Source organism: Anguilla rostrata, chromosome 10, assembly GCF_018555375.3.
Source record: "Anguilla rostrata isolate EN2019 chromosome 10, ASM1855537v3, whole genome shotgun sequence".
Lineage (NCBI taxonomy): Eukaryota > Metazoa > Chordata > Actinopteri > Anguilliformes > Anguillidae > Anguilla > Anguilla rostrata.
The window spans coordinates 40,838,664-40,860,516 of NC_057942.1; the positions used below are offsets into that span (position 1 = coordinate 40,838,664).

Here is a 21,853-nt window from a genome sequence, read left to right on the forward strand (position 1 = left end):
GGAAACAGGTTGCCCTCGATGCAGTATACTTAACTGTTTCATGTATTAATTTGTTGAAATAAATCAACATGCATGCATCCAAATACATTTTAAATACTCAGAGGGTGCTCACTTGATGATCCCAGTGACATGCTTGCACTCACACACTTAAGATGGTTGCAAGAAATGTATAAAGGGCGGTACTAGTGGCACAGTATATTATGTGTTAGTTTGAGGATGCTACTGGACTATTCAATCTCATATTGGACACAGTGGCTGGCACATCATAGCATGCGCACTAATAAATGGCCATGCTGAATCATGGATCTTAGGAAGGTAGACGTGGAGGTCTGGATTGCTGAGCAGGCTAGGGGCACCCTAACAATGCTTCCCTTGAAACCAGCAGGGCCAAACACACACTTAACAGCTTCACCCACGTTCTGGGATATGGCACAGAGGGAGGAAGGTAGTTTAGCCCAGTCTCATGACTGCATGGTCAGACTTAGTCACTGCAGGGTTAGAACAACTGAAATCGAGGTGGGGCTTCAGCAGGTTCTCAGTAGTGTGCTGGCTTAATTGTTACAGGTTATACACTGGTGTCAGAGAATTGTATAGTAGTTGAATCGGGCCTCTGTAGGAGTACTTATGCTAGATTCTTTTCTGTGTACTGATAAACAAATAAATGTCTTCCATTGATATCACATATGCACAGCTCACCTGAGACCACACAGATTATTCAATTGTGCCATTTTTACAGTTTTCCCTTTTTATTTGGCAAGCATACATCATCTGGGGCAGATCTAGCAGGTGGCAAAAGGTCAATATGTTTGCTGGGTCTCATGAAAGCATTTTTTCATTTTCTGGTAAAAATTTTCTTTGGTAAAGTAGCTGCACTTCATTATTTTAGTTTCGTGGCATACCTGTTTTGGCACTGATATGTGAAACGGTTTGAAATTGTGGAATTTATTTATTTTCACAGTTATAATGAAAGATTAAATCGTTGATGGCTGTAGCTGCACATACAGCATTCAATTATCATTTTAAATATATCTGTTGATTGTAAAAACAGAATCTTCCACTTTCAAAGACTTCCGTTCAATTAAAAAATGTTTAACATTCATTTTAGGGTGAATCATCCAACATTATGTGAGACAATTTTTTAAAACAATTTTGAAGCCAGTTGCTAGAACTTGAATTTATTTTGGCAGTTAGTTCACGTTTAACACTAATTGCTGGCAAGTGACAACGTGTAAACTGAGCAGGCTGCTGCTGTCACCAACTTCTTTTCTTCTATTATTATGTAGTTATTATAATTTTAGGCATTAACTTCATTTTTTCAGTGGTTGCTAGGTGATGAGACGTCATTCTCAGCAGACACGTAGTTTCCGGTCGCGTGTTGAAGGCGGTGGTGTTGGAGTTAGCCGTGAAAAGTCAGGAATGCATAGATAGAGACTTACCGCAGTACTCAATTAGCTAGATCCAGTATATATTTACTCAGCGACCCTATAAAGGCAACCTGGAAGAACCGGGAACATCAAAGACATCCACGCAACATGGATTTTCTATAAAACCGTCAAAATGTGAGATGACCCAGGAGAAAAAGCAGACCAACTGCATGATGTTGGTCAAAAGAATGCTCACGAAAGATGGGAAACCTGTAAGTGAATGATTTGCAGCTTTTCCGATGCACATTCTGTCAGTCTCTGAGACTTACGCTAAACACCGGAATCACAAGTTTAATCAAATGCTTTTGCGGAAATAGCTGTTACATCGCAGTGGTGTTGACATTTATGAAGTTAATTATCAAAGCTTAAGCAATCAAAAGCCTGAGCTGTTGTTTTCAAAGCCAGTCTACATGCTAGCGAGGGTGAGAAGCTGAAAAGGAAGCACGCGTAAAAATGGTCGTCACTGCTGTAGTTCCCAATCCAGTTTTTTAAGTTACTCTTTCGTTTTTGCGTGGCTTTCTGTTCTTTGGGTATAGCGGAAAAACTAGAGTCATGTATATGACCTTATGGTTCAGTTTAGTCTTTTTAAGAGTCTTGTCAAATAATGCATCTTGTTTTATATCATGATCTTTTTACAGGATCAAATAAAAGCAGTATTTATTTATTTATGTGTGTGTATGTAAGTATGTAGCGATAAGTTTGTAGATAGGCTACGTAGCATCAGACAACAGTGGGTCACTGCTAACTAACTAACCTATGTGTGCTAAAGTTTATAGACTCTGGAATGGCTTTGTTACATAAAAATCCCGCGGTGTCCTGAACCGCTGAAACTGTTGTGGAGTAGGTGACAGAGTTGGCAAAGAAAAGTCTAGCCTACTATTTTTATATTAGCCTACCTGTGAAACATGATTGAAGTTATACTTCGTGCGTTTGACATTACAGTCTTGGTACATGACAACATGTACCAAGTTCGTAGAGTACTATGAGTAGTAGAACTTCGTCGAGTCCAAGTTTGTAGTAGACTGTGAGTAGCTTGGTGTGTTGCCGTTGGCTAACATCCGCACATTTTCATGGTGGAAACTCCAACGCCTTCATTAGTACAAAATGTTAGTTTACATACCATGGACAGTCACGTGATTCCCTTGGGGACCCGCAATGTACGCGTTGTTCATCAGTTCTCACCATGAACGTTTATTACTTAAAAACGAAACTCATCTTTTCATCAGCGTTAGCCTTTTTTTTTTTTTTTTTTAAACCTGCTTCCAAATACAGTCATAATCGTGGCACGTAACCACCCGACGTATGTGGTGCTTTTCGATGTAAGTATGTTGTATGTTGAAATAACGTATACTTTGTATGATGCAGTACTTCAAAGGAGCCAGTACGCGGAAATGCACACCCACCCCCGCCCACCGTGGAAAAGTACAGTTGTTGAAAAGTTGAATTTCTTTTGTTGTTAAACGTAGCTTCTGCAGAACCGACATTCCAACCCCTGGAAAGCGCATAACAACACTTTGACACTGAGACGTTGACTCCACAATTAATTTGGTTAATCAAATAACCTATCCGATCTGGCTTACTTTGCATTGTACAAATAAAGGGAACGAGGAAGATTCGGCTGGCACATTGGATAAAGATGGAATCTCCTCGGAAAGAAATGTCCTAAATCTCCCAACTGAATTAAGAACCCATCCGTGTCAGTTTTTTTTCAAAGAAACAGCCGTCCAGACACACCTCCCTTTTATGTAGCGCATTAACCATTGTGTAATTGTTACCTGCTTTGATTTAAGTTCTGTTCAATGAATGATTTTGTTACATAACCGCTTAAATTAACTATTATTGACTCTGTCTAACCTTTTACCATTTGAAATCGTATTCTAAACATTTTGAACCTCTGAACGCAGATTCCTTCTCTTATTATTGTAGACTTTTCACCTTGCTTTGGTTTAAGAGCAGTTTCCTCAGAGATGTCTATTTGTGTGTCACTATATGTGTTTTAGGCCAACTGTGGAAGCTTATCTAATATTGCAAATCATTATCATTTCATATTAATATGACTGCAGTACCATTTTTTATGTCTCTTGGATTATGCCTTTGAAGATTTAATGCATGTGCTGATTAGACTATGGTGGTTTCGTATTAATTTGTAAATTATATTTAATGAATGAGTAGAGCTGTCACCATGTTAACCAGTTTCTCTCTCCTCCTCTTTTCCCTCCCCCTGTCTGCAGGGTCTGGGCAAAGCCAGCGTGAGCCATGCGGTGGTGGTCATCTTCTTGGAGTTTTTCGCCTGGGGTTTGCTCACGACTCCGATGCTGACCGTAAGTGCACACGCCGTTTTGAAAAAAAAAAAAAAACGGCTTATTGTTGTCAGCGCAGAACGGCCATTGCTCTGCTGTCGAATAGATAAATCAGGAAGGCGCAATATGGAAATTCTGGGGCCTGATAACAATAACGGATGTATGGCCGGTCGTGTTGGACTACACCACCTGCCCTCCCTGTTTTACACTACAGCACAAAAGCAAACAGCAGCCAAGTTATATTTGTCTCATAGAATATTTCAGCTTGCTTACTTTATTATTAAGCGGAGAGCTTGAGTCTAGAGGGGCGACACGGTGGTGCGGTGGGTAGCACTGTCGCCTGACTGCAAGAAGGTCCTGTGTTCAGATCCTGGCCAGGGCCTTTCTGTGTGGTGTTCGCGTGTTCTCCCCATGCTTGTATGGGCTTCCTTCCTCCAACATGCAGTTTAGGCTAATTGGAGAGGCCAGATTGCCTGTAGGCATGGGAATGAGTGTGTGGATTGATGACCTGTCCAGGGTGCATGCTGGGATAGGCACACCCAATGTATGCTGGGATAGGTTCCATTATGTATAGCAGTTTGTGCAACAATGGTTGTTTTGGCCCAGAAGTCTTGGGAAAATATTTATTGAAATGCACATATTTTCTTACACATTACAAATTTTGTATATGCATCTGATTTTCATATGAGACGTAACAATCATCAGTCAAGTTTCAGAACACCATCGGGGAAGTTTTATTTTGCCTTCTAAAAGTCTGTTATTCTCAGTTCATTTTAATTAGAGCTCCAGTGTTTTGCTCTCAGCACGAGCAGTGCAGGCTTACTTCCAGGAACTCACGAGCTTATGTTAACTGAAGGTGTGTCTGCCTGTCTAGTTAAATATGCATGGCTGTGGGCAGGATGAGTCTGGAGAGCTACTGAGTCTCAGTGTCACTTTGCTTCTGTGTTTGTGTTTGGCTGATAAAAATAATAATAATAATTAAAAATGAACAAGAGATGACTACGACATGGCTACTTTCTGAGCATGGCATTTTCACCTAATATACAGCATTAGGCGCACATAAAATGCATCACTCTCTGGCGCATGAATTCCACATCATCATATCAGCCATATCGGTCTTGGCTTATCGGCTGATACCGATGAGTTCATTTAAAGCTATTAAGGACAGATAACGGTACTGCCCCCAACATTATTGCGCTTCCGTTAGGTAAATATTACAATGGTGTTATAAATAAGAATGTTCATCTGTACACTGAATATTTCTGAATTAATCCCTGACGTTAAATAGTCAGCAGAGGTATGTTATTAGCTGCAAATATTTCAAGTCTATCTAAGTCTCCTGGAAATAGTAATTTTAGGATTTTACACAATACGTCTACTTATATATTTTGAAGCCAGATCACAAATTGGTCCTTTTGAAAGCTTAAGATATTAAATATTTACAAAAGGTTTCAGGAACGTGTGGAAGTTTTGTCACTAGCCATACTGAGGCTGTGGTGTGTGTGCTCTTCACAAACACCTGTAACTTGTCCAGATGGTGCAGCTTTTATGCATGTAAATGTTCTCATTTCTGGAATTTGAGAGATATTTAGAAGTGAAGCTATAGAGAAATTTATGAAGCTGTCTTTTAATTTGTCAGATTGCATAATCGATCATTTCCCAGCAAGATCATTAACATATTATTAATGCTTTCACTTTAAAAATGCAAATTATGTTAATTTAATTAAAGTTTTTCAATATTTAAATGCCACTAGGGAAGTACACCTCTCTGAATTGTCTTGAAAAGTCTCATGGCCTTTGCTGATGAGAAGCAAACATTTGCAGTATTTCAGAAATCCTGCAGATGGGTTTAAAATAATTTCAATAACTGACTTGCCTTCCCTCATTCAGTCGCTAAGCAAACATGGCCGCTTCAAGAACCCAGTAATCTCGACAGCCCTGACAGCTTGGTGGAAAGTCAATGTGATTATCGGTTTCACTTCATCGTCAAACAAATTTACTCCCAGTATGGCGCACCCCAGAACAACAAGTCCCAACAAAATCTGTTAATTTCAATTTATGGAAACGACAAGGAGTAACTCACCTGGGACACAAAACAACTTACTGATGTCATTCTCAGCACTAACCCGGAAATATGATACTGGTAGTGAGAATTTTATGCAATACTTTCAAAAAAAAAAAAAAAATCTTACAGTACACTGTCTTTCTGTTTTTATTACTCAGGTTCTGCATGAGACGTTTCCACACCATACGTTTCTAATGAACGGTCTCATCCAGGGAGTGAAGGTAAGGAACTCTGCCAAAATATTTAAGTGCTCGTCTGACGTTCCTCTCGTATCTTTCAGATTTTCATTATAAGGAAACACATGTTTGATAGTTGATAGGTTATTGATACAAAGGCACAGCTGTCGGCATATTACATATTCAGATAATGTTATTCACATTAAAGGTTAAATATATCTTGCACATGTTTTGGAAAACATAACATTGTGATCCCATGCCTAGCAGGTTCCGGGGAATGTAATCGTTTGTTATCAAAAAAAAATTTCCAATTCAAATTTTTGGTGCCCTGAATTCAGTGTTGGATATCGCAGGTCACATGAACAGAGATCTGCTTTGATTGGCTGAAACCGTATTAACAGTAGCCTCTTTGAAATTAGTGAATTGCTTTTGTATAAGACTATTCATCAGATCCAGGAGAGAGAACCTCCACTCGAGTCACAAGCCTGTTTCCACAAAGCGCTGCTCAAATGGTGTGATGGAACATCGACCTTGTACAGACTGTGTATATTTGCCATTTAGAAACCATGCTGTGAATTGTTAACCTGTAGAGGCATGCTTATGTGTGGGGTCGTCAGACATCTTCTAAAGACAATAACAATTGCCTATACGTTTTTTTGCGTTGCCATGCCAACACAGTTAAAGAGTTACACTTTCTTGTGATTCCCCAGTGCTATTACTCTGTCGTAACGTCCTTGCCAAGGCACACGCTGGCGAAACCTCTGTAGATTTATGGTTCTTTGTGACTTAGCTTTCATTCACAAAGCGTCTTGTGTAGTGAAGGTGGCTGCTGAATATAGGCTAATTGGAAGCTTAATATGAAATGCCTGGGTTTGTGATGTGATCAAACTGAGATCTATGTTATGATGTAGTCTACTTTAATATGAGTACACTTGAGTAATATTTACAGTGGTTCTCTGCTTTTTGACTGCTCTACCTTGACTATTATTTGATTGTTATTAAAAGGAGTATTTATTGGACAGTTTTTTCGTCAGCAATATCATAGGCAAGTTTGCATATCATAGGAGCTTAGGCACAGAACAGTCAGTAGCATTGCAGCATTGCTGAAATGTCAGTGCTAAAATGTTGGCATACAGCAGTAGTTTTCAGATCAATATGAGTTTGCCTTCAGAACAAAATCATGTGGTTATGTAGCTATAAAGTGGTCTGTTTAGACTAGTATTCTGTTATATTTTCGCAGTGCTGGCATTGTGCCAAGCTGTGGTCTGATATTTCCTTGCATCAAACTAACAAAGTCATAGTGTTTGTTGATGACTGATAAGAGTAAGATGGCATGATGCAAGATTCCTCTCCGTATTTTGACGATAAAGATCGCAGGTGCCAGTTGATAGACATGTTCGGGAGTAAAGGGGAAATGTGAACATGTGGCAGTAGATTATGGCAGGCGAAACTTCTCCTCTGATGCTCACTGGTTGGCAGGGACGAAAAGCGGATCAGTTACTTTGGGTCATGTGACTACAGAGAAGACAAACTGCCAGACTGATAATTTACCTGTCACACGTCTTGGAATATGTTTTTTATCATCAAAAGCTTGCAGTGCTACATTTACCTCCAGGTTACTGGAGTATATTTTGAGCTACATTGACATTCAGTAGTTGCGACAAGCCATTAAGGAGTATATAAAACTTAAACTCACAGCAACAATAGTAGAATGAAGATCCCCTATAGTAAGTTAAGTGTTTTATGTTTGTTTTTTTTTCCTTAGATAGAAACTTTATTTTTGATTACAATAGACTTCAGCTGTTGTCTGCTGGAGGTTGTGGAGGTGATCGAGTCATTTAACGTCTGAGTGGACTAATCCTTCTTAGTTTCCCCTCTTCAAAGGCCCGGGCACACCATGTGAGCTGTAAACCACCCTTTGTGCTTCCCTTCCCCAAACCACATGAGCTTCCTCCTGCCCTTGCACCCTTCAAGTAAACGCTGAGGTTTTACAGAAAGTGATGTCATCAGAGCCCCCCCCCCTTCTGTTGCAGGGACTGCTGTCCTTCTTGAGTGCCCCTCTGATTGGTGCCCTGTCAGACACGTGGGGCAGGAGGGGCTTCCTGCTGCTCACCGTGTTCTTCACCTGCGCCCCCATCCCGCTCATGAGAATAAGCCCATGGTAAGAGGTGCTGGCCGCCATCACCGAGCCCCCTGCACACCGTCACATTCCCCTCATGCGCTGGCTCTGAGCGGCTGTTGCCTGGAAACTGCAGCCTCATTGTGACAGAGATGTCTGTGTTCTATGTTCTGTGTCTGTGTTCTAGGAATGAATAGGAATTATTTGTTTGTTGGTTATGTTTTAAAGGAACTATTTAGTATCTGATTTGTTGTTGCATTATTCATTTTGAGCCTGCTGTTTCTGGAAATGTTTTTTCCATTGGTGTTTGTTTTTGTTTAGTTTTTTTCCTTTGAAGGCGCACCTTTTTTTCCAGTTAAGCTTAGAGGTGTATTTATAATGGCAGGACTGGCTAGAAAGTTAGAAATGCAGTGCTCTGAATTGGGTGTACTGATAAAAAGCCTTCATCTTCTTCCATTTGGCGATAAACTATGAGCTTTAGGAAATGCACAGAGGAGCGGGAGCTTCATATTTCTGTTTGGTTATTCATCCACTCCAAGCACCCGTTGGCAACTTTGCCAGCTGTGCAAACATTTTTTTACCGTCCTGCTCCAACTGTTGAAAGTGGTCGTGCTTAGACCGAATCAGAATCCATAATTATTATTTTTCAATCTTTCCACAGGTGGTACTTTGCCTTGATTTCTGTATCCGGGATGTTTTCTGTCACCTTCTCTGTGATATTTGCATACGTGGCAGATGTCACGGAGGAACATGAAAGAAGCGCAGCTTATGGACTGGTAAGGGTGCTTCTGTGGTTAAAATGATCCCTCCTCCCATAACGTCCTCAAGTATTTATGGCAAAAACTACACTATCGCACAGAGCAAGAGTGCACACATTCTCCGATTGATGGGTGTGAATGCATAAAAGAACTTGCTGGGATTTGTAGAGTCAGATCTTCAATAATGGAAAGTCGTTACACATTAAAGGGGAAAAAACAAGCTAAAATGGGCTGTATAGCCTGCTCCAGGCACTATGATTTATAGTATTTTTGTGCGTGGAAATTAACCCGTCACTAATTTTATTAGTTCAGTTATGAGACATTTACAGTACATGCATCTGGCTCTTCAAATATTTGTATAAAAAAAGGGAATTATAAGTAAAATGGAAACGTAGGTTTGTAGTGTAAATGGGTGTATTTGCTATGAGTTTTTGTGTCACGTGACTGTAGATTAACCCATTGCCACCTGCTTTCAGGTGTCTGCCACATTCGCTGCGAGCTTGGTCACGAGTCCGGCCATTGGCGCCTACCTTTCGGCCAAATACGGGGACAACCTGGTGGTGCTGGTGGCCACCATAATCTCCCTGTGCGACATCTGCTTCGTCTTCCTGGCGGTGCCCGAGTCCCTGCCCGAGAAGATGAGGCTCAGTTCGTGGGGAACGTCCATTTCCTGGAAACAGGCCGACCCATTCGCTGTGAGTGCCTGTATTACAGGATATGAGGTCACACTGAGTCTGAGATTAAAGCCATTCATTTCTTTATGGTTGTGATTTTCGTATGTTGTGTTTTTATTTTTTTATTTTTTTTACATATTTTCCACAATGTAAAGATCTTCCGTTGTACATTTATGGTTTTCAACCACCACATTTGAATATTTAAAAATGGCCGTATATGAGAAATCTCAGTGCAGATATTCAAGAAAATTGCTTAAATGACAAAATTGCTTCATTTGAATGTGGTTCTTGTCTGCAGTCCCTGAGGAAAGTGGGGAAGGACTCTACAGTGTTACTGATCTGTATCACAGTATTCCTGTCCTACCTGCCCGAAGCAGGCCAATATTCCAGCTTCTTCCTCTATTTACGACAGGTGAGTCTGCAGACCCTCATCATCACAGTCTTATTTACATCATTCTGAATGCCGTATGACCATGATGAGGTCTGTACTGTGATGTTATAAAATATGCATGATGTCCAGGGAGGGACTGTATTCATATAAATTCATTGCGTGAAATTGAATCGGTTTTTAGGATCATGCAAAGCGTTAGCTAGGGAGAATCGCACATTTAACAGCTATTCTAAAAAAAAAAAAGTAAAAAAATTTAAATAAAAGAAGTAGTGTGGTAAGTGCATTTACAATATTAACTTCCGAATGAAAGGAGTGTGTTGTATCCTGACATGTTAATTGGCATCGCAATGAAGTAATGTTCAGCTCTCTGTAGGTGTAATTAAATGTACTTGCTAGGCAACAGTTGTGCTAAGAAAAGAAAATGCTGTCATTCAGATGTGAAATCGTGCTCTTTCCAGTCTGATGATTGGTACAGCAAGTATGCATTTATTGGATTCCGACATCCAAACATCACTTTATTTTATTCACGTATTGAAGTATATTAGATTATTATTAGATGTTCAAATTTTAATTGCTCTACTTTTTATCTAATGAACATTGCAGCCCAGGATTAAAATGTATGATGGACTGGTCAGGCCAAAGTGATGCAAGAGTTTGCCTTTAAATGAAAGACTGGCGGTCATAATGCTCTTATTTTCAGTTCAGTTCAGTTCAGAGTTCTGTCCATAAATAGCTCTTGATCATATTGCACTTTCTATTGAATGTCAGCTTTATTGATGTTGTTTTGTCCTCTTATCGTTCGCGTGGTGTTTCTCAATGCGAGTGTTACAATGGCGCTTGTGCGGTTTCCTTTCCACATTGTTGAAGCGCCAGGATGTCAGGTTTAGAGCACAAGTCGCAATCTGATCAACGCTGGGGAAACTCGGGAAATCCCGTTTTTTCGTAACAAAAAACTGCCTGAAGACCTGAGCCTATGGTCTCTGGCGCAGGCCTGAATGGTTCTAAGAGAGTTAATGAAGCTCGAATGTTAGCCGGCTGTGCCCATATACCTCGTGCGCACGGTCCGGATTTGAACTTCAGGCTGTTCCAGAGGCCTGGAAATAATTCAGCGCTCCATCCATAGCCAGTGCAGCATGGATGTGTGAAAGTGCTGTGGCTTGGTACTGTGACGAGCTTCACATTTCTTAAACGGCTAGCGTACGCCCGGACATGTGCTGCGCTAATGATAGATTTTCCCTTATAATAACAGTATCAGCCAAGCTGGCCGAGAACTCTGCACATACTCTGCATCTAAAATACTATCGAGCTCGCCACATTATTGTGAATTATATTATGGTAAATGTATTTCCATGTAACACTTTTTTTTGTATTAACTGAGAAGAAATAAATAAGCATAAGTAAATAATAAGTCAGTTAATTATAAGTCAGTGAAATGTTTGTTGTGCATACTGAGCGCTCTAATGTTGTCATGCTTTTAATGTGAAAGCCAACATCCCCCGAACAATCAAAATATACTCTGGCAGAGTCCCCCACCCCCAAGAGAATCTTGTCATATGCCGTCTCTTGGGACACTCTTCGTCCTTCGCCGTGTCTGACGTTGTGATGTTCGTCTGTTTTTCAGGTTATCGGCTTTTCGTCCGCCACTATCGCGGGGTTCATAGCGATGGTGGGGATCCTGTCGATCATAGCTCAGGTGCGTATCTGTCCCATCTTCAGTCTCTGTGCCTCCTGAGTATCAGTGCACAGGATATTCTGGAGGAGTTACAACTTTTACAGTCTTTTTTTTATTTATTTGTTTGCGTGATTAAAAACGTCGAACATATACCTATGAACTTGCATAACCAAGAACCTAGTGCATTTCTTTAAAAATAAATAAATAAATAAGTTGCTTCCCATCCAAGGTGGTCTAAAGTGTATCTCGTGGTGTGTCATGTGGAGCAGAATGTGAAGGGTCGTTATGGACCTGAAGGGACAGTAGCTCAGTTGATTATTATTATATTTTTTTGGCTTATGTGAAAATACACCCACCCACCCCCCCCCCCCCCCTCTCTTTTGGCAGACGGCGTTCTTGAGAATTTCAATGCGATCGATTGGGAATAAGAACACGGTGCTCCTCGGACTTGGGTTTCAGGTGCTCCAGCTGGCCTGGTACGGGTTCGGATCAGAGCCGTGGTGAGTCTCATTGCGTTGCATTGCAAGCATTTTGCAGACAGTCTTACACAACTCTGTAATAACGTTGAAGGGTTCCTGAGAAAACATATAAAGTGCTCTGAGACCTAAATCTGAAAACCATTTTCAAAGGAGAATATAAAATGAATGGTTGAGATCCCAGAGAGGCAGGTGTCTTTTGAAGCATTTCTCTGACGAGAGTGGTTTTCGATGATGCCGTTCTCCGGAGCGCTGGCTCTCTGGAGAGTCTCTGTTGCTTTGGTCTTGCTAATTCCTGAGGAACAAAAAAAAAAAGGTACAATTTAAAGCCATTTCTATGCTTTGATAAAATGTCTGGGTAATTCCAACATCAGCACTACCAAGGTTTGCTTTGAACACATTCAATGTCATCTATTTTGATACCCGTGTTACAAATTTAATCTGCCGGCATGCTTGGCTGAGTTTAGAGCCAGGCGGTGACTGTCCTGTTGCATAATGTTTCTCAGTGAACTGTGCTGAACCCCCCTACTCTACTTCTTCAGATTTGAAGACCAACTTTTCTCATTAACACACCGAGCACAGAGCCAAAGTCCTCTAACTGCCCCACTTTAAGTTCCATTTGTTTGGCTCGCTGCCAGTTTTTTATTCACTGGGGTGACTGTTGTCGGAGATGCCCACTGAATTCTACGACTTTTTGTTGTCAGAAAGAGCCCGTCTTTTAGTTTCCGTGTTCAAGAACAGACACATTTTGTGTGATGTCGCAAGATATTGGTTGCATTGCACCAGCAAATGCTGACATTTCAAACCAAAATTGCCTTGTGCCAGCTTATATATTACACTGGAAAAATAAAGGAAAAATAATTGCCTGCCATAAATACATTGTGTATTCTATGACGTTCATGCATTGACTTCAGTGAAAGTCATTCTCAGTCGAAGATTGGCTACAGTTGATGTCGGGCAGTGGCTGGAATCAATAGTAACTTCCAAAATTGATTGTTAGAATCATTATGATCGATTTTGTTGCATCAAAACATACCGATGTTGAACCCCTAATATATATAATAGATATGGGTACTCCATACATGTCTGTTGATCTGTATAATTGATCATAATGGCCTGCAAGACAACAAGATGGTCATTAGTCTAGAGCAGTGGTCTCCAACCCTGGTCCTGCAGAGCTACAGGGTCTGCTGGTTTTTGTTTTCACTTTGACATCAGCACCCAATTGAGACCCAAGACAGCAGGTGAGTTGAGTTAACTGTGTAATCAACTGCTCTAATTGATTTATGAAGTGCAGAGTCACTATAAAAACCGGCAGACCCTGTAGCTCTCCAGGACCTCGGTTGGAGACCACTGGTCTAGAGGCTATAGATGGCTGATGTTATTTTGGGTCCAGACTTCCCATTTCATGCGTGATTGGAAATGAGCAGCAGCCTATTAAATCATAATTCATAAGTCAGTCTGCATCTTGCTGAAGCACTAACCTTTTAAAAAATAGATTTTGTCGCAATAAATGTGTCCATGCTTGTCATGCGTAAATGTTTTAGTGACCGATCCAAACTTTGTACCAAAAAATCTGCTCCTTCTTGAGCAAGAATATCAAGTCTGTTTTAGACTATTTTGGCTTAAAATGTATACTTGTCTAAGTAAATAAAAAATCATGACGAATTCTTGCTGTTCTGCTAGCAAAATGTTTCCTTGCAAAATGCATGCACACTGCAGTCAGGAGCGATTTATGCTGCAGATTTAATAGAAGCATAATCAGGGATTTGAAATGCAAAGCGTCTCCGCATGGCCAGTCACCTGATAGTCACAAGAGGGATGTATGAAGCGTGTGGTAATGTAGGCCTTTTGTGCTGCACTGTGATGATCATGGACAAAGCTCATTCGACTGCAGTTTGGACTGAATGGTTTCATGTACAAGACTGTCTGCAAAGATTTTTCTTTGAAGGTTTTTTTTGAACTGTGTGAAGATTGTGACCATTAACTTGTGTATAGTATTCAAGCCAGTATTTGCAATATAATGTCAAATATTCATGTATTCCACCAAGATTGATCTCAATTGTAAATACATTTTGCAGTTGACCATCAGTGTGAAAGTTCCTGGTTACACTTTTAGTTTTACAGCTATTGATTGTACTAGATTACAATGCATATAAACTGTTGCTTTTTAACTTTTTTTAGCTTATGCACAATTTTCAATTGTGTAGTATTCTCTTTGTGAGCTATATCCTTCCTTGAATGCATCTATATATTCATTGGCCAAGCTTTATCATCACTAGATTGCATTGCAGTTGTTGACATTATATTTTATGACTCAACTAAACCAATGCTGGGGAGTTTATATTGATTTGATGCATATGCTTATAATTAAGCAAGAAATTCGGTATCCGGTAAGTTATTATGCAGTGAAATGCACAGATTGAAATGTTGTTGAATTCTGTTGGTGCTGTTACGAAATACATGCAATGAGAGATGCTTTGGGTTGGCTCGCTGACCTTTGACCTTTGGCGGGTTGTGTTTTTCAGGATGATGTGGGCGGCAGGTGCGGTGGCCGCCATGTCGAGTATCACCTTCCCAGCGGTCAGTGCGCTGGTGTCGCGCAGTGCTGATCCAGGGCAACAGGGTAAGCCCACCCCCCCAGTCCTGTATTTCTGCCTCAGCCAATCACCAGAGTGCACACCAGAGCCACAGCGAATGGGAAGGTCACGATCACAAAGCAGCAAGGCAGCATGGGGGAAAAAAAAAACATTCCGGAGAATTATAAGCACCGTCACCAAACTCGATAAAAAAAATGAATCCCTGATTTCTCCATGTTTAGGTGGCTGTGATGTGACAGATGCTACGTGCGCCATGTCTGTTACCGCTAATCTTCCTTCAGGGCTCTACGCAGCACCGTATTTTCAGTTTGAGGCTCTCCCTGACCTTTGAGCGCGCTGATGTGAATGCAGACGGTGAGGGCGGTCTCTTGCCCCTGTAGTTCACTGTAAATTACCCATTATCTCTGCGGCACGGAGGAGAATTTCCCTGGTTTTCCGCTTTACTTGCACTCCGTACACAGATCTGTTCAGGACAAATTACTCTGCAGGCCTTGCTTTGTGTTTTTCATCTGTCCCCTCTGAAATGTAAAAGCAAAAGTAAATTTAAAAGCCCAATATAGATAAATATAGTGTTTTCATTGCTGGGGAGCTGGGTATATGTCTGACCATAAGCTTTTTCAGAACGATATTTTAGATGGTTGACTACATTTATTGAATTTCCTTTGAGCATTTGACCCCCAGATATTCAAAGTGAGATTGGCAAAAAATAAAAAATAAACGGCAATGTGAAACAATGCATGGAATAGTCAGTGTTTGTCATTTCATACCAAAGCATCTGAGATTTACCAGATCTAGTTCCCTTTGGCTTCGCTTCATACAGCCATTCCGCTTTCCTCTACATTTGGTGCTTCCAACAACAAAAAAAACAAAAAAAAAAAAACTGTTGATTGAATGTTGCCACCAGATCGTTCATGTTCTGCCAAAGCGTGTGGTTGGCTGGGGTAACGCTGCCCTCGTAATCTCCAAACTGAACAGATGGGGCCGTGTTCACGTTTGGGTTTTTAATGAGACTGAGAGCGACGTTTCTGGCGCGTGCGCTGCGGTAACAGTTTGGCGGCTCTTCCCGTTTTTTTTCAGGGGTGGTGCAGGGAATGATAACCGGCATCCGCGGGCTGTGCAACGGCCTGGGCCCCGCCCTCTACGGGTTCATCTTCTTCCTCTTCAACGTGGAGCTCAACGACAACCCGGTCCAGACCGACGGCTCCAAGCCCCTCCAGAATCTTACCGACAAGGTACGACGATTAGACCGCCCAGCCTCACAAACGTTAAACTGTATTGCAAGCCCCCGTGGAAGGACAACATGGTAGATCATTGGTGTGTATTTTTCTGGAATCTTCCGGATAATTATTTGTCGTCAGCAGATTAATGAGTTTAATTAGCGGACGTTCGTCTTCATCAAAAATTCCTTTGACCGAAGGAAATGGTGAGGGGGAAAGACTGCCCAGCCTGTCCGCCAGCTCGTGCTAACCGCTTCTTGGTGTGTGTTTCATTCCTCAGTTCCCCACAACCTCACAGCCGCAGGGTGTATAAAAAACACTCTCAGTTCTAAATAGACCGTTTGTTCATGAGCGGCCATTTTAGGATGAGGCCAGTTGAAGTGAAACTAGGGTACCCAGAACTTCTACAGGGAGACGGGGGGAAAGGGGTAGAAGCAGTGTCGTTTCAATGTTGAATTTTCTTAGTGCTTAGTACCCAAGCACAGGCCCTGCCTTGTAACCCAAATTAACGTTAATCAATGGTATAAAGCATTGCTTTGTTCATTAGAATTCATTTCATTAGCCAAGACAATTGCATTATTATCAAAGACGATTGCGAAATTGATGATTTTTAGATATGTGCTTTTGTATGCGTGTGCAATAAGCATGCTTTCAGAATACCAAAAATTAGCACCAAACATCACAAAGCGTTTATACGTCTGTTGTGTTCCCCACAACAATTTTACTCCTCGGTATCTTTGAATTGACGGATATTAGCAATGGATACTCCTTATGCATTCGACCACTTCACCTGATCTTCCGTGACTGATGGATGATAAATTGCAGGTCGTCAGACCAAATGCATTTTCTGACCCGGTGCTCTGGCGGTTTTAGTGGGCGCTGCAACCTTTGGTTAATAAAACTTGGCAGCAGTGCTATTCCAATCGTTTAGGAGGAACCAAGCTAAGTAGAAACTCTGATGAGCTTTGAGGAGGTGAATAAGGGAGAGGTGAGATGGGAGAGGTGGTAGGGCTTGCAGGGGGCTGTAAGTGTAAACCAATTCAAACTCTTCTCATCACACTGCTGTCCTACATTTTCCAGCTTATTTAAGGCGAGGTTAAATCAGGGGCCTGGCTTGCCGTCTCAGAATGAGACTAGTGCCACAGCACATAATCGGATGGGGGGGCGGGGAATGGTGGTTCCAAATCACAGTTGGAAGTGGGGAGGGGGGGTGGACAAAGTGCTCAACATTTTTGCAAAGCCACACAGTGGAATTAAAGACTGCTGAGTGCTCCAGGGCCGTGTTTGCCTGCAGCTTCTGAGGGCCTGGGTGTTCGAAAGCAAACATGCCCTTTGACAAACCCGGGAGGGGGCCTCTGAAAAGAGAAGTTCATCTGAACTTGGTTCTGCACACCGAGCGCTAACTAGCGCCGCGGAGCATACCGTACCTCCCCAAATCTCCTCCCATTCAAACCACGTGGCAGAAATGCAGAAAACCAGCCCTAACCTAAACCCTAACCGCTCACAGAAATCACAGGGAAGTGGTTCAGCCTTGCTTCCTTTTTTTGGTAATCATTTTCACTTGCTCCTTGAATGTGGAATAAAAATATTATTATAGTATTTTTCACTGATTCTGCGCGGTGACCTGTCGTCGTTCTCGCTCCCCCCCCCCCCCCACGTTGCAGAGGATGCCGGTGCCTGGCCCCCCCTTCCTGTTCGGCGCCTGCACGGTGCTGCTGGCCCTGGCGGTGGCCTCCTTCATCCCCGAGTGCCACAGACTGGCGGTGAAGACCTGTAGCGCGCGGAAAGCTAGCGGCAGCGGCAGCGGTGGCAGCAGCGGCCTCCCGAGCGAAGCCCCGCCCCCCTGCAGCGACGAGGACTTCGAGCCCCTCCTGCAGGACAGCACCGTTTGACCGCTGAGGGGGGTGGGGGGCACGCCCCTACAAACCAGCTCTCTCCCGGCCCACAAGGACCCCGCGGATATCGGAAAGGCTTTCACAACTCCGCTCTGTCTGGACCAAAGTACAGAGGACACCGCACCACCCCCCCCCCCCCCCATGCGCCCCCCACCCATTCCAGAAAAGAGTTCATAGAAGTTGCACATTTTTTTGCTATATTGAACAAGGATTTGATCATGGGTTTTATAATTATGGAAGTTGTTATTCCAGTGTTTTTATGCTGTGGAATATGGAATCTGTCAAATGAGAATCAGAATCGTGTTTTTGTTTCCCTTTTTTTTTTGGTCCTGCCACAGAAAAAGTGCTGAAATCTCCCAAGAAGCTATCATGCTGTATTCCCTGTTTCAGGATGAAATGGGTCTATAGTATTTTTGTGATATTAGTTACAGGTTTAAATTGGCTGTGCAAATGTATTTGTTGTTTTTTATTTCCTTTTGTGGTAACAAATGGAGGTAGGGTGTTACAGTGTGAAGTTTATAAAGTTTGTTCAAAAGTCAGTAACTAAGTTTAGAAATAATATATTCATACTCTGTTTTCTACTAAAAGCTAGAACAGTATGATTTTTAAGCCCTTTTGTTTGGTTGAATTCTTATTGAAAGTCAGTGTGTGCAAGTCATCTGCTTAGCAGTTCAGTTCTTGCGGTGTGACAGACGATTATGGAGCTAATGGAGATAATTGCTCTTATATGCCTACAAATAACAAGTCCGTTTTGAACACAAAATATTCACGAGTCATTTTTTTTTTTGCTGCTAACAAGTCCAGCTAACAAGGGCTCCCAGAAGCTGCCAAAAAAATAAATAAAAAGAAAAAAAGATCTTTCAGCTACACAGCGGATCTCTGAGATCACTGTTGCTGTGCAGATGCTGAACAGGTTTCACTGATCTTTAAAGTGTGTGCGTGGATTGACACGGGGCTCTCAGAATGGGCTGAGCCATCCATTTCATATACTGATCTGTGCAGCGTTGGTTTAAAAAATAAATAAATAAAGAAATAAAAACGAGCGCGATGCTCTTGCAGCTGTTTCTCAGAAGAAGCGGGGAAGAGAGGAGCGAAAGAAAGAGGAAGCCAACGGCCGAAGGATCCGGGTGCCATGGCAACAGAACATGCAGGACAAAAAAAAAAGAGGAGGAGGAGAGTTTGAGGGTCTTATTAAGCCATTGCAGAGAAGACGAGTGCCTATTAGATACATCTGCAGAGAACCAGACTGCGTTTGCAATGAGTGGAGGGACCGTTGGGGTTAAGCAAATACCCAAGGCGGTTCGATGTCAGCCCATCTGTGATTTTTTGTCCTTTGATGGTTTTGCACCATGACTTCAAAAACCTCTGAACGAGCTTGCTGGAAAACCTGCGAGATGAGACTGATAATTGCACCCGTGTATGCATGCAGTCACCTGGGCCATAACCCTATGGCTTCAGAGGAAATTCAATATTGTAAACCTATGGCTGCGCACCTTCCGCGCGAGCCTAGCGGTATAGAGCCCGGTGACGCTCACGGTTTCAGAAACCGTGCTGTCAGGGAGGTGATTTTTCTTCATTTTCTGATTGGTCAAGGATACATAAATATTTCAGTTTCGCTGGAAGCGGAGGACTGGGGAACGTGGGGAACGGAGTTCACGCATGAACAGCCTTTGCACTGTGGTGGGTCGTAAGAGGGGAGAGTAGTCAAATGCTGGCCAAATACTGGGTCCCCAGAGACAATTAGCTCAGTGTTTACTGATCAATCTGGGTGAGTTCAAAGAGAATTCTATCCCTGTACTGTAAGTACTAGCCTTAATACTTACTGAACCCATATCCAGCAATCAGAACGCAGTCAATTTTGGTGGTCTACTCTTTTGAAATCACGCTTTGGCAAGTCTGTGATCCGTTTTCATCCAAACTAGCCCAGGGCCACGCCTTGTCAAAGAGAATTGTAATCACACAAGAAGCTGTTTTTTTTTTATTGTCGTTTGTCTTGCTTTGGTGCAGTGAAACTTGATGGCAGTTGAAATACTTGAGAGATGGTACAGACTGTTGGTGAAGTATAAATTCAGTTCAGTCCTATGCATTATTGTATACTTATTCAATTTGTATACTTGGTTCAATTTCAGATACTGGATGCTATGGCAATCGTGTATCATTTTGTACAATTACAAATGATCCATTGGCTGATTTTGAATTGTATAGCTAGTGTCACTGAGGAATGCTTTTAGGGATGATGCGTTTTATTTTTTAATAAAACTTTTGGAGACATGTTTGTACCATAAAAGTTTGCACTCAGTTAAACCTTTCTTAAGAGTTATGACTTCACGGCATAACTACAGTCTTGCGTGGAACAAATAATAAGATAAATAGCGAATTTTTACTCCCATTCCGCAGTATGTCACTAGCTACCTCAAACCTTTCGTTATATTTTATTATTCTTTTATATATTTTTTTTTTGGGTGGGGGGAGGGGGGGTGGAATTTTTTTTTTTCTGAACAATATTTGGAAAACAATGCATATTTGTTTTATGCTTTTAATGTGTAAAATTATGCAGCTCCTATATTTCACACAACCCTGGAAATTAAGAATTAAACCGGATGGAACAAAATGAGCTCTTTCTCTGGTGTCTTCTTCTCCGTTGCCTTAGTAATGCTGACTGCTGTGCCCACAAACCGTGTCCTCTGTCCTGTTTAAGATCGACGCAATACAGTGTCCTGAACTTGCAGTAAAGAATTTGAATGATTTTTTTCCCCCCTCACAAAACACAGATCAATGACTACTGAAACGACTGAAAAATGCAGGGAATTTATTCAAGAGACCCATAACTAGATATTACATTAGAGATATTACATTTGATGATGTACATTTCCAGTGAATGATATTTTCATTAAGACTACACTGTAGCATTTACTTTACATTAAAATGTGCCTAAAAATTGTTAAATGTAATTAAATTGTGCATAAATGTTTTGTTGATGACTCAGTCAATTGTATACATTCATAACGGCTGTAAAAGATTTATATTGTTTGACTCCACAAGGGGGCAGTGTTAAATTGACAAAATTCTAAAGGTTGAAGTATTGCCCACACGCTTTAGCTGTTCGCTGAAGTTATTTCCTTAAGCATTTAAACTGAAAGGGAAATTATTCCGCCATTTAAATTTTTATGTCTGAAATGGTCATAGCAATAAATCAGCGGAGTATCTGTCCTATCATGAATTGAATTGTTGGTACCAAGAAGAACCTGGTTATCTAAAATTGAACTGTAGATTCATTGCATCTGAAAAATTGATTACACGTTAAAAGACTTGCTGCTGGAATTGAATTATAGATACAGTGAATAGAATCAGTGGTAAAAACAATAGAATTGCTGATATCACAGAAAAAGATTAAATGTAAAAACAGCTTTCACTGATAAAACGGCTGATGTTAAAGGATGTTTAAGTGTTGAACTGAGGTGACAATCTCAACTAAGGGAAAACTCAATTTGAATTTAGGGAAGGGATATTTGGAATGACAACTCACAGGCCACTGTATATGTGTTTGAAATAAATCTGAAACCATACAAACGGTGTTCTTAAATGGCAATTATGCATACTGCAAAGCATGGAGAATGATAGAAAAACTTTCAATTCAAGATTTCAAGTTCCAGTTTCAAGTTTCAAATTAGACCATACATTTGATACACATTCAGTGGAGTGCTAATTAACAAAAAGGCCCTATTAAAATTTAATGCCGCACATGTATGTCACCAAAACTGCTGTACTCAAAAATACCTCTTTAGAATTATAATGTAGTCATTTTGTGGAAAAGGCTAATAAACGGGTCTAGGCTGATAAATCTCTTACAGTTTGTTCAAGAGCAGTATATGGTACCCAGGTCTTACTCCTTTGTAACTTTACACCCTGGGTCTTGTACTTGATGGCAGTATTGAATGATGCCATATGCAGTGATAACTCACTGCTTCAAGGCCTTGAAAGAGTACTTTCCAGAATCTGACCCCTCACACTGTGGAAGCCATTTTGTACAGTTCGCCTTCTCTATTAAAAACAATGAGCTGACCTCGTGTGCAAGTTCTTTTATAG

The 21,853-nt window shown here is 41.4% G+C and overlaps 1 protein-coding gene across 1 annotated transcript; it reads left to right on the plus strand.

Moving 5' to 3' along the window:
- Positions 1 to 1,351: 1,351 nt before the first annotated feature.
- Positions 1,352 to 20,381, plus strand: mfsd14bb (major facilitator superfamily domain containing 14Bb). The gene is made up of 12 exons (XM_064297154.1): positions 1,352 to 1,636; positions 3,656 to 3,745; positions 5,948 to 6,010; positions 7,999 to 8,126; positions 8,746 to 8,860; positions 9,319 to 9,537; positions 9,815 to 9,928; positions 11,529 to 11,600; positions 11,967 to 12,079; positions 14,584 to 14,681; positions 15,733 to 15,887; positions 17,537 to 20,381. The coding sequence occupies exons 1-12, from the start codon at positions 1,565 to 1,567 to the stop codon at positions 17,762 to 17,764; spliced, it is 1,467 nt and encodes a 488-aa protein (XP_064153224.1). The 5' UTR covers positions 1,352 to 1,564; the 3' UTR covers positions 17,765 to 20,381.
- Positions 20,382 to 21,853: the final 1,472 nt, after the last annotated feature.